This window comes from Danio rerio, chromosome 20 (assembly GCF_052040795.2).
Source record: "Danio rerio strain M-AB ecotype USA chromosome 20, GRCz13ab, whole genome shotgun sequence".
Lineage (NCBI taxonomy): Eukaryota > Metazoa > Chordata > Actinopteri > Cypriniformes > Danionidae > Danio > Danio rerio.
In genome coordinates, this window is record NC_141040.1 from 32,650,001 (window position 1) to 32,663,723 (window position 13,723).

General features: G+C 35.9%; 2 protein-coding genes across 22 annotated transcripts in view; one reads left to right on the forward strand and one right to left on the reverse strand.

Moving 5' to 3' along the window:
- Positions 1 to 13,723, forward strand: part of LOC147839360 (uncharacterized) — a 963,858-nt gene that overhangs the window by 303,785 nt on the left and 646,350 nt on the right. The gene's annotated exons all lie outside the window — the stretch shown is intronic.
- sipa1l1 (signal-induced proliferation-associated 1 like 1) overlaps positions 1 to 13,723 on the reverse strand; it is a 119,413-nt gene that overhangs the window by 45,947 nt on the left and 59,743 nt on the right. For all 21 annotated transcript variants that reach the window (XM_087297392.1, XM_087297390.1, XM_087297388.1 and 18 more), the window contains exons 2-4: positions 2,148 to 3,900; positions 1,475 to 1,605; positions 543 to 731 (exon numbers count right to left, since the gene is read on the reverse strand). In XM_087297392.1, the coding sequence (XP_087153518.1) occupies positions 543 to 731; positions 1,475 to 1,605; positions 2,148 to 3,687 (1,860 nt within the window). In that variant the 5' untranslated portion in view covers positions 3,688 to 3,900. The remainder of the gene's footprint in view (positions 1 to 542; positions 732 to 1,474; positions 1,606 to 2,147; positions 3,901 to 13,723) is intronic.

The window sequence follows — 13,723 nt, forward strand, 5'->3', positions numbered from 1 at the left end:
AAGTTTGTGTGAACCGGAAATTGTTGCAGATAATAATTTTAATTATGATAACAAAATTTCATTAGGGAGCAGGGTTTGCAACAAACCAACAGTTTTAGTGGCCTGGCCCAATGGACCAAGCTAATGACAAAATGACGCCATCAGAGAAGAACTACTATTCCAAAACGGAAGTACATATACTATTATTAAAGTTACGTTTTTTTTTTTTCTTAATCCCATGCACAGATGAATTGTTCACCACAAAACTAGCAAGATTAGTTTTGATTTCATCTGTACTTTAAAGACTACCAAACTTTTTTTTACCTGCAACTTTAATGACGTTTGACATTTTAAATTTAATTCAAACATTGCTAATTTAAACTTCACTCTCTCTCTCTCTCTCTCTCTCTCTCTCTCTTTGTTTAACTTTTGTGGTGGGAAAATCCTTCCCTTATTAGCCATTACAAAAAACTACTAAAAACAGAAGACTGACAGCCTAGTTTGTTACACATGCATGGCAAGAAATCCTTTGTCAACAGTAAGGTGATGTAAAATCATAGTACCCCCTGCTCATCCAGCTTCATCAGCTGCTCTGTGACTTTGGGTGTGTTGAGAGCCAGTCGGAGGCAGTGTGCATTGAGCTCAGGTACAAGGTAATCCAGCACCTCTTTAAGCGGCAGGCCTCGAGCCAAGCCATGCTTGGAAGTGGAGGGCACAGCATCCTCCAAAATGGAACCCCGTATGGTTGTTAACTACAAGGAAAAAGGTTAAAGTTGTGAAAGAGAGACATCTTTGTATTACAGATTTAAATATGCATGGGAATACATACACAGCGTCGGAATACATTTGAAAATTACTGGTGTAACTCAAAGAGTGGGTGTTAAATGTTATTATTATCATTATTGTTATAAGAGATGTTCGGAGAAAATGAGTGCTTGGTGCTGCAAAACCCAACATGCTATTGTCTTTAGTACCTGCTCATAATGATTCAGTGATCTCAAACACGTAAAAAGGTGCGGTAATGAGTGGGACAAAGTTTTATACTAAGCTAATCCACATCTGCCCACCTGCCTGTCTCAAAATAGCAATGGAAAGATTGCCATGTTGGGCTCTGCGTCACCTTAGTCACAAAGCTATTAAGGCCCATCAGAAAGCATGTGAATCATAAGCGGTTTCTATAAATGATGCCAAAGGCTGAGGTCACATTTAAGAGCTTTTTTTTTATAATTAGAGAGATTGTCTTCATCTATCCATTTAAAGCTGCTGACAGAAGTGGTGTATGATTGAGAAGCAGTGTGGTGACGAGGGCACAGTGTGATCTGTGCCGAGCACTAGCAGAGAGAGAACTCGCCTCTAAGCATGTTATATAAGATTAGCAGTGGGCGTCAGACCTGGATCTCACTCACTGCTAACTGCTTAGAATTAACTCTCTCTGTGCAGGCACGAGGACGCATGTTGTATTCAGATGCTAATGATGGTGTAAATGAGCGCTCACCTCGCTGGTTCTGAAGATGATTCGGTAGTTGTATTGCTGGCCGTGCTCTTTGTGATCTTCCAATTTCTCCCGGCGAATGCTGACAGCTACTGGTCCCAGTGTCTCGTCGACACCCAAGTAGTTCCAGTGCTCTGAGGATTTTTAGCATTTTTCAGTTAATGATTAGTTTGTTGAAAGAACAGCAGTGTTATAAACAAAGACCATAACAGATGATTGAGTAAGTAACAACTTCAATTAGGGCTCAAATTGTAAAACAACACAGAAAAAACAGACTGGATAGTTGATACAACGAACTATGATCAGGAATTACACCAATGTTATTAAATTTTATGTGAATATTTGATAAGAATATTTAATAGAAATACATGTTTGCATAAAAAAGTGACTTTTTTGATATAACTATTATCTTCATTTTATGTGGTGTGGCACTCATAGTCCTCAATGTGCAACTCACATTTTATGTTAGAATCACACCAATAGGGGTGCACTGATTTAGAAATTTTGGGTGACACTAGTTACTGAATATTCTTCTGTGTAATGCATCAATCAAATTTTCCTATCTGACCAATAACTAACATAAATATAAACATTTATTTCCATATATGAACATGGTCACAGATATTTCGTGCACCACTACCAACATATCAAATGTTGCATGACTGCAAACACTCACCTCTCAAGTAAAAGTTCTTCCTGTAATAATAGGCACCCAAGTCCACATGTTCAAGTATGTTGCTCTTTCCTCGATCATGGTGAAGACTCTTGCCATCCTTTGGGGCCTCAAGAACAGCCACTCCAGCATTGCTAAAATGTGTGTTGGGAGCTCTTTCAGGAGATCCTTCTTCATCTCTAGAAGAGCTGGAGGCACCACTGCCGATACTGCCCTGTTTTGAAGGGCTGATGTTTCTCTCTCCCTCACCGCCAATTTCATTCCGGAAACAAGGACAGCTGAGAACTAAATCATTGCTCTTGTCATCACCCGAGTCAAGAGAAGGCCCATCCTTGACGCTGAGCTCTTCCTGACTCCCACAAGGAGAACCATAAGCCCCACTTTGGGTGGACGAGAGAGATGACGTGTTGGAGGCCGAGGCTGCAGCAGCAGCAGAGGCACCAGTGGTGGTGTTCTTTCGCTTAGCGGCACTTTGCCGACTCTGCACAACCTCATTCAGGTCAAACAGTATACTCTGGACATCAAAGTGTGCAAACCCTTTCTGGCAGACCCATGGTTTTGGAGGAGGACCCAAGTCATCAGACTTTCCATCCTCTGCATCTGAACCTGCACGTGACGAATCGCCTTCAGCTTTGACACTCCGCAGCTTTCGAAATATGGACTCTCCACCAGTTTCTGACTTTGAGCGCCTTTTCATTTGTTTTTCCCTTTCTTTCAGGCGACTGGCAGGACTTCCCCGAGGAGGACCAAGAGGTCCATCGGGCAAGTCGAGGGCTGTCTGTTTATGGGCGACTGTCAGTAACTCACTTAGCTTTTCAGGGGCAGGACTGCGCTGGTCTGGAGCATCTGTCGTGTAGCCTTTGAGCATGTCGAAGAAGCTTTCACCTGACACACCATGCTTGTCGATAGACGAGGTACTGCCATACTCTCGATGCATGGGGGTCCATCCTGAAAAAGACCAGCCTTCGCTTCCATCGCCATCTAGTTCACTAATGGTAATATCACTGTTGCTGCGTTGTCTAATTCGCCGCATGCCTTTGCGGGGCGATCCAAGATAGCCGTCAGGTGACAGAAAGCGATTGTCTTTGCCTTTGCTCTGCATCTTGTTCTTTAGCGTGTTGTGAATGTTACGCAACATGGAGGAGTCCTGAGGGCTGATCAGGTGGCCAAGTTTGCTTGACAAGTTGCTCTGGGCGCTTCCTGTGGTAGTGGATGGGGAATCAGTTTCCACTGTGATGTGCCAAACCCCACCTCCATTTCCTCCTCCTCCTCCTCCTCCTCCTCCTCCTCCTCCGCTTCCACTACTTCCACCACTGCCTCCACTTCCTCCACTGCCACCATCTTTCCTGGGAGGCCAGTCAGCAACCCGAGCTCTAACGCCCATTTTGGGAACTCCCGGCGTGCCGGTCAAGTGTGTACTTTCACTGCGAGGGGGCGGTGCACCTCCATTGGGCAAGCGCAGACGGCGAGTATAAAACTCATCAGAGGCGGGAACAGAACCGCCCACAGAGCGTTCGGTTTGTGAACGCTTTAGACTGGTCATGGTATGGCTAAGTGGCGGAGCTCAGCACTGGAGCATGCCCGCAGTGTAGCTGAAATAACGAAGCTTAGGAAACATGGGCAGCCACTCAGCTGGAGAGGCCAGAGAACAGAGGACCGATGATAATAAAAGTGAACTTTAAAGTGAACTTGAATCAGGCATGTGTGGCGACCATTAGGTGATTAGACCTTCCTCCTCTCATCCCTTTATGCAAAACTGAAACACATAAAAATGGGAAAGGTATGAGAATAAGCTTTGCTAATAAAGGTTAAAAATTATAATGAAGTAATAAAGGTAAACAGATTATAAACAACATAGACAGCCAAAGTAATGAAACAGAAGGGCAATATATTAAAAAATTATTGACTGCATTATTATGGAGTGCTTTTGATGATAGTTACATGAGTCACATGTTAACATCTGACAACAATTTTAAACTTGAGTAGAAAAAAAAAGAGGTCAAAATGGCAGATGAAGCATAGACTGAAAGACACTTGATTACATACAGATTTGCTGTGTACCTGCTTTAAATACTAACATCATGCCAAAGCAAACATGAAAAGAATGTTTTTTTTTTTTTTCATTTGTAAACTCTTCAGAAATCTAGAAAGCAAAAATATATGCACAATCATTCTGAATTTACAAAAGAGATTTTACTTAAGTTTTATGTTATGAATAAGTGTTTTACATAAGGCACCGAATTATGACCAGATTTCACCTGTTCAGCTAGGAGTTTATATGGCAGGCCTTTAACTGCTACACTGTTCATACACTTGGCTGTGCCAAAGGGCAGATTACACCACATGAATAAATCAATGCCACACTGCCGTGGAGAGGCAGAACACTGCACAAGTACAGACACAAACCAAATCGAATGATTAGATATCACCAGGATGTTTTGATGTGCAACGTAACAAAGATGGTCAAAAGCCATTCAACAATTTATTTCATCTAGTTAATTCCTACTTTACCATACAATCCTTTATCTTAAATTACTTGAGGCAACAATAATAACTAGGCATTGGCCATAGGCATTGAACATCGGCCAAGATTCTGACGGTTTACTAACTTTGGATAAAAAGATCAGTTTTACAATAATGCGATTACTAATCTAAAATATATTCTTATTAAATGTCTGGGTAAAAAACAAAAACCTTTTCCCCTTTAAACACAATATATTTAACTTTGAGAAACGTTTAATATATTTTATATTGTCAGGCATTATATGTCAGGCTAAATAATTCAAATAAATCATTGACTTCTGCTGTATTCATTAGTTTTAAAAACACAGATTTTTATTATTATTATTATAACAAATCAAATTAGTCCCAATAGAGAGAATTAAGAACAGGACACATGTTAAAATCCATCTGCTGTATGGATATCTATTATGTTAATGTACAAAATAAACCTGATTTAACGTCCACAAACCGGGATTGAAGCATCTTATTTTATAAATGTACTGACATGCATCTGCGGTGATAAAGTAAAGATGGTAAAAGCGCTGTAATTCATTACAAACATGCACAGTTTTAAAAACGTTTTAAACTTAATAAGCGGCTGTCAATTAAATCAGAGGACAGAAAAAAACCACACACGTCACATTTAGTGGGTGTCAAAATGGAAAGGATTTAGATCCTATTTTAAAGTCAGGACATTGGAAAAAAGAGATTGTCTTTATATCACCCCAATATGACTGTGGACATGCTATGCCCACACAGTTTTGTCCAAACCACTTACAAAAGATGATTTTCATCATAGGTGCCCTTTAAGCTTTAAAAACACTTACAAAATTAGCTTTATCCTTGTACGATTACCAATTGCAAAACCCATACCAGACCTGGTCAGAAAGCTACACAAGTAAAAACTGAATACAGCAGGTGGCACTGCACATAAGTCCTCATCGCTCAAATTGTAATGCACTACAGATGAACATTGTTCTCATATGACAGGAGAAGCTCTGAAATGTCAGTTTCCTTGGTTTCCTGGCAACCATCTGCCGAGTGTTGTGGTGCAGAGCGGCAGTGCTGCTGGGTTAACCTTAATGAGAGAGCTGAAGCCCAGTGACTACACACATACACACACCTCCATAATCTTCCACACACACACACATCAGGAGAACAACCCTAAGACAAGATCCACGAAACAGTGTAAATGATCCATAGTATAAATGTAGCTAAAAATATCTGATGAAAAAAATATGTGAAAGCTAGCGATTATGCTAATTACGATCAGGGCAACACATACGACCTAACATTCAGTGTTTAATCACAGCATGTATCATAAGGACTAAGAGCATAGCATTAATATTACTACAGCGAAATGAAAGTCTCCCAAATGAAGAGGCAGGCTGGAATGGAACAATAGACGAATCCCACTGAATCACTTGACATTTTGGAGATTGTGAATCACATTAGTAGTGCTAGACCATGTGTATGCGCTGATGAAATTATGAGATAATCTTCCTGCCGGTGAGTCCTGACCTCCCGATGGCTGGAAGGGGTGTGTGGAGAGCCGGGTGTGGCAGCATAACAAACCCCAACAACACACACTCGACGCACCGAGTACAGATGAGGTCATGGGTATTTCCATTTTTTGAGAGTGCTTTTGCTCTCACGTCTGCTCTCCCGCAGAAACCATGCTGTAATACATTTCGGAGGTTGCAGCACAGGTGCTTCTGCAAGGCCGGGAGGAACTCTGTGGCTTAGTCATACACAGCTGCCAAATTACAGCCCGGAGTATGACAGATGGGGGCAGCGCGGGCTGACAGATCCCATGTAGCCAGTTAATGAGACAGATACCTGTGACGAGCTTCACCAGGAAGACCGCGAGCAGGGCAGGTATGACTAACACACCAATGAGAACTTTAACTCGGAGGACAAATCTCAGACGAAAGTGTGACCTTATATAGACCGGCTCTTTCCCTATAGAAAGGAATAGAAATAAAAGCTTATCTTAAATTTTTGTTTTAACTAATAATAATAATTTTGTAACTGGTTTATTACTTAAATATATATGGTTAAAGGGATAGTTCAAACAAAAATAAAATCTATATCTGTCTTTTTCTCGACCTTCACTTTAGTGCTCCACAATATTTTATTTCAGCATTGATCTCGCAAAGTGAACATTTGTAAAAGTCACATCACTAGAATACGCAATGTTGAGTCTGGAATTTAATTTATCATTTCAAGAGTGTGACAACAACGATAGTAATGTAATGATAGTAATAATGACAGTAAAAAGGAAAAAGGACAATAGTAATATTAACTGATAACAACAACAATGATAATTACAAGTACACCAACAACTACTATGGAAATTACTAATGTTACAACGACAACAGCCAAAACAATGACTACTCCTACAATGTCTTCTACTACTGATCCTTTTACAACAAAGGCTACTACCTCTGATACTATCACAATGTCTACTACTACTGATGCTACAACATCTACCACTACTACAACAAGGACTGCTACCACTACTACTGCTACATCTACTACTGATACTACCACACCAACGACGACTACAACATGTGTTTGTGTGTGGGTTTTAAAAAGCATTCAGGCCTAAGAAATTGAACTGTTTTTAACTAATACATTTATAATGATAAATTATATTGAATTGTTCATGAAATGAAGACTATGCAGTATTATTTTACATTTGATTAATCAATTACTGTACACCAGAATGCAGTTCGGCAACTCAAAAAACAATAAAATGCTGTTTACATAATTTGTGATTTTTTTTACTGAATTTATCTATGCTTTTAGATTGTTCCTTATACTTAATGCACATGCACTCCCCTCCAGAATCACCCCAAGATCTTACGTCATCAAACGTAAGATTATAAATTCTTTCCAAATAGTTATTCAACACATTAGTGAAATCCTATTTATATCGCAATATTTATATTATATTAGATTTTTGCAATATTATGCACTACCTATTTAGTATTTAGTAGTAGTATTACCTACTACTAAACCTATTTGAGTTTCTTTATTCTATTGAACACAACAGAAAATATTTTGCAATGGTTGACTTCTATAGTAATGTTTTTTCTACTATGTAAGTTAATGAGTGACGCCAACAAGAATATCTTCTTTTGTTTTTTTTTTTTTTTTTTAAAGAACAGATCTTAAAAAATTAAAACCACATTAGTAAAAGTAAATGCACAGGCAATTTTCATTTTTGGGTGAACAGTCTCTATAAATTGCTGTTTTTAATTGGCCAAATCCTGCTTGGAACTTTTAAAAGACAATAAAAGTTGATTTTGTTTATTAGTGGAGTCAACATGAGCTGTTGAGCATGATTGGTTTGAAATGAACTCTCTATTCGGTCTTTTAAAATATATTTACAGACGTCATGTAATGTGTCTTAACCAAGTCCAAGCAAGAATATAAGCTCAATAACCCGGTGTTGGCAGCTTTAAATGACCTGATCATAATTCAAGTTCACCGTATTTTTTTGAAGCTGTTTCCAACCATTTTAGAGATGCGCATAAAAAAATGAGTTGATCAAAACAGCAAGATGTGCATCAATTTTGACAATGCGCATAAAAAACATATGCACATAACTGAGTAGGATAAACCTTTTGTTTAATAATAAGAAATACGCATACACTATGATGGAAACACTTACCGAACAAATTCCAGTGTGCGCAATAAAAAGTAAAGTGACTTTGTAACAGATCATGTAAGGATAAAATTTTTGTGAATGAACAAACCAGCAGGCTGAGCACATTTTAAAACATCTGAAATGTTGTTTTAGTCAATCTAAAACACCTTAACCATTTCAGTATTAGTGTTATTATAATATTAATTACCTGAGAACTGTCAAGAGCGTCTGTGCTCAGAGTCTTACACCTTTAAACGCCACCACGTGTTTATTTGGTCAGCATTGTCTTCTGAGGTGCAAGTCATTGATTAAATAAGGTCACTCAGTTTCTCCTACCTTGAAAAATTCTACTTTTACATTTGATAATTGGCGCCAGTTAATCAAGAAATGACAATTTTTATCTTTTAGACTCATTGGATGGAAACGCTGCTTTGTTTGCACGTCTTTTATGCGATATTTCAGTTTTGCGCATAAACTTAATTTTATTTTAACTTAACCTAAAACATAGCTACTGGTATAAGCTCTTGCATTATGCACATATCAGATACACATCAGATTTTTTTTCACATTGGAATGAGAAAAACCAATCTGAGTATTGCAGAAATGCATGTGATTTTTTTTCCTGCTTATACATACGCTTACCATATCCTGTGCAACATGAGAAGAAAAATACTGAATTGGGTCACTTGAACAATGCACATGCACCCTAACTGCATGATGCAAATTAAATTATCACACAATGCTACCTATAGAAAGCATTTATTATTCATGCCCCATTTTCAGTTCCCCCACGATGGTACTTCTATGCTGAAGCACCCTTAAGAAAATCCTTTCAATCCCAGCCTAAATGAACACCTCATCTTTAACTACTACACTAATTGGTTTGCACTTGGCAAATTAAATATGGGGTGTTAGCTTAAGCTGGAAACCGAGGAAAAAAGCATCATGTCAGGGTGAAAACAACTGCTCAAATGAGAAGAACATCAACAAGCACATGTAAAAGCAGGCTCAATGAATAAAATTGCTGAAAGGTTCTGATTCAGTCTGCATTCAAATACATACAGAGCCACAAACCTGTACACAAAAAGAAGAGATAAAAAAAAGAGAAAACTGACATGAAAAAATGAGCTGCGTGAAAAAGTTCACCCTCCCTGTAACCCTTCGAAATAAACTGTCTGGGTTTTTTATTTGTTTTGAATTATATTTGATGCTGTGCCTTTAAGATATGAAATCAGCAACAGTGTTTTTCTCCATTAAGACACCGACTGCAAGTTTGGGGTTTGCTCCATTATAGTTTTAACTGCCCAAAACTTCAATAACATCCTCTTTGCAAAGATTCATTACACTATCCATGCTGAAGAGGGAGGCATAAACAGGTAGCCAGACTGAAGTGAACCGGGACAATCTTACTTTCTCCTTATTACCTTGCTATGATTAGGAAAGTTACATTTTTGGCATCACTAACGTTAACATTTAGTTTGAGCATTTATCAGTGTCATCAAAGTTGAGAAACTGATATTTTGCAGATTGGTATAAAACATGCTCATTTCCAGCTGGGCGAGAGATTAAGTAACCAAAGTACTTTTTAAATCAAAAGATTGAAAAATTGACGCCTTTAAAAAATTGAGCAATAAATAAAAAAGATGTTTTGATAAAGCAAAGCTGTAAGCCTCAAAAAAGTGATGGCTGTAAATCCTAAAAAAATGCAGGCTTTCCAACCACAAGGAAAGAATAAAGAATGTCTGAACGCTTAGAGGAAACGTGGTCAATGGCTGAACTCACTTGAAATGTTTCTGCAAAACCAAGGAAGAAAAACAATAGCGTTGAACACACAAGAACAATTCGTATAATTGCAGCCTTTCAGATAAAAGGACAACTGCATTTAAGTAAACAACATCCTCCACAAAAGCTTGACAAAACTGCAGAAGTGGGTATTTCCAAGAACTCTTTTGGACCTTTGAAAAGAGTGCATTCTTCATTCATTCAAGACTCAGTGCAAAATGAACTGTAATGTTTCTGAAATGTAGAAAAATGCAAGTGGAAGCACAGAATCCAGTCATAAAATGAAAATGTATTTCACTGTATAACGTGAAAACTTAAAAGAATCACTGAAGGATTTCCAAAAATATGAAATGTAAGGAAAATGAAAACAATGAGAACATTTTGAATGAACAAAAAGGCTGTACAGAGAAAACAAAATGCAATATGGAACAATATCCATGAATGCCAATGCCAAAAAAATGCAAAAAGGATTATATATAAATATTAAATTGCTTGATTATTTGATTACTACAAAAACTCAAGCATGAATGGTGCCGTTTTCTCATTATGAGGATAATATATTTCTCAATAAACTGATTATTAGGAAGTAGCATTAAAACCAATTACTAAACTTTCATCCTAAAAAATATGATTTATACAGTCTTTAATTACTTTGTGATGGTAAATTTGTATTAATACAATTTAAAAAAATAACTGGAAATATGAAAAAGTTCTGGAAAAATCCCAAAAGTGTAAACATAAAAATTTATAACAGCACAAAATTATAAATATTTATATATGAAAGTTCAGATGCAAAGACCTCTAAGGGCCATCTGAAATTTCCATAAAAAATGAGCGTTAGTTTCAGCCTCTTTTGTTTATGTTGAGTTATTTCACTTTGAAGACCATCAAAAGAACTTATTCTTTGCCATAAAAATGAAATTGCTGCACCTACACACAGAAACCTGATGAAAATGCAAACTTTAGAAGAAAATTTGAGACGTTAGAGGTTTTTGCATTTGAACTCTCTGTCTAATGTGTTTAATACTCCAGTTAAAATGCATTAAATATTCATTAAAAACTTTTTTAAAAAGTTTACGGAATTAATTCAATTGAATGTACAACTTCATTCAATAATCACTCAAAAACTATATGAAAATTACACCTCATAAATTATATATTGATTTATACAATGTGCAAGAATAATGATAATATAAATATAGCTTATTGTAGCAGTATTAGAAGAATCTAAAAATGTGTAAATGTAAATAAATAAAATACTGCATTTCATGGAAAAGCATTACTGTATTAAAAATGTACTACAGAATTCTTATAATTAACAAAATTCACAGAATTAAGCTTAAATAAGTTAAGACTTGAATACTAAAACCAAACTCAAAAAAAAAAGAAAAAAAAAAAGAGAAATTTTTTTTTTTTTTTTCCTTTTTTTTGCCATACAATGGGCTTTGTCATTTCCTCTCTTCTACAGCTGTACTGCCTTCCTGACAGTAAAAAAGGCCCTTTCTCTCACCCTGTCACATGAACTTGATCTTTACTTGGATGCTGATGACACGGCCCATTTCTGAGTCACACCTCCAGGTCGAGAACCACAACACCTGTTGTGTGAGGTGTCGAGATGCAGACATGAGGATACTCCTTACAGGACCATGATTAAAGCTTCAAGGTGACTCACCTCTTCTTGAGAGAAGAGAGTGACTGACTGTCTTCCTCCCTTTGATAAAAAAACTTCCCCAGTATCAATAATGCCCTGAGTTGTCCTCTTATTTGAACCTTGTAGGGCTTTAAACAGGAGAGAATGTGAATGATGTGGTTTTTGCGGTAACAGAGTAAAGAGAACAGAAACTATCATTCCTTTGCTCTTGCAAGAGCTTCATGTTAAAGTAGGGCCAGCAGTCTGACAGTACAGTATAATGCTACAACTGAAGACAACCTGACATACCCTTTATGCTGCAGTAGTATAGTATACAAATATGTGTGGGCAAGTTTGGATAAAATCTGGTTGAAACAGACCAGATTCAGCTTTTAAAAGAAAAGAAAAGGATAAAACGCCTAAACAAAAAAAATAAAGAAAAAAATACCAAAACAAAATGACAAAAAACAAAAAATACCAAAACAAGATACCAAAGAAATACCAGAACAAAACTAGCAAATAAAAAAAAAATCTCCCAAAATACCAAAGCAAAATCCCAAATAAAAACCAAAACAAAACAACAAAATATACTAAAAACAAAATATCAGAAAATACCAAACAAAAATACCAAAATATACCAAAACAAAACAACAAAAATACCAAAAAATGCCAAAAAATAGCAAAACAAAATAACAAAGATGCAAAAAAAAACTAAATAACAAAAAATATCAAAACATCAAAACTAAATAACAAAAAAATACAAAAATAAGCAAATACCAAAGCAAAATAAAATATACAAAATAAAATACCAAAACAAATTACCAAAAAAATAATTTAACAAAATACCAAAAAGATTTAACCAAATGCCAAAAAATACCAAACAAATATGAAAATAAAGTCAAATACCAACAAAATAATGAAAAATACTAATACAAATACCAAATATACCAAGAAATACCAAAACAAAATACAAAAAAAAACAATTCCAAAACAAAATAACAAAATAGCAAAAAAAATAAAAAATAAATAAATAATACCAAAACAAAATACCAAAAAGACCAAAACAAAATACCAAAAATATGAAAATAAAAATAAGCAAATACCAACAAAATAATGAAATATACTAATAAAAACACAGAATATACCAAAAATATCAATAAATAACAAAAAATACCAAAACAAAATAAAAATACCAAAACAAAGACAAAACCACCAAAAATTTTAATAAAATATCAAAACAAAACAACAAAAAATACCAAAACAAAATACCCCCCCAAAAAATATCAATAAAATACCAAAACAAAAAATACCAGAACAAAATACCAAAAATATCAAAAGAAAATACCAAAAAGTACCAAAACAAAATAACAAAAAACAAAATAACAAAAGAATAACAAAAATTATCAAAACAAAATGACCAAAAAAGACCAAAACAATAAAAACAAGAATAACAAAAATACCTAAATAAAAAGGGCTTAGGAAAAATACCAAAAAACAAAATAAAATACCAAAACAAGACACCAAAAAATACCAAAAAACAAAAACAAGATACCAAAAATACCACAACAAATTAACAAGCAAATACCAAAACAAAATACCCAAAAATACCAAATTATTCACAATATTTACAATTTGCATGTGGAAGGTCAAATACAACATTGAGCATTTTTGAAAATTCCCATTTACTCAAACCAGGAATTAAGAAAGATTGAGCTTCTTTTTTGATGCGTACAGCTGGAAATGTAACCAGATTTGCAAAAGCAAAACAAAGTGGCGAAGCAGATTTTTAACTTTCATTTCTTCCTTGATGCCAGGCAGAAGGTGTTTTGCCTCAGTTTCTTTCTTTTCTGATTGACTACATTTAAAGTCTTCATTTTTGTGTGGGCAAAGAAAAATACAAGCAACAACATAATCCCGCATTAACAATATTTATTGGTGGAAATATGAACTGAAAGACATGGTTTTGTGCTGCCTGGTGGTTGATGATAAAACCCCTCATTTTTCAGTGTT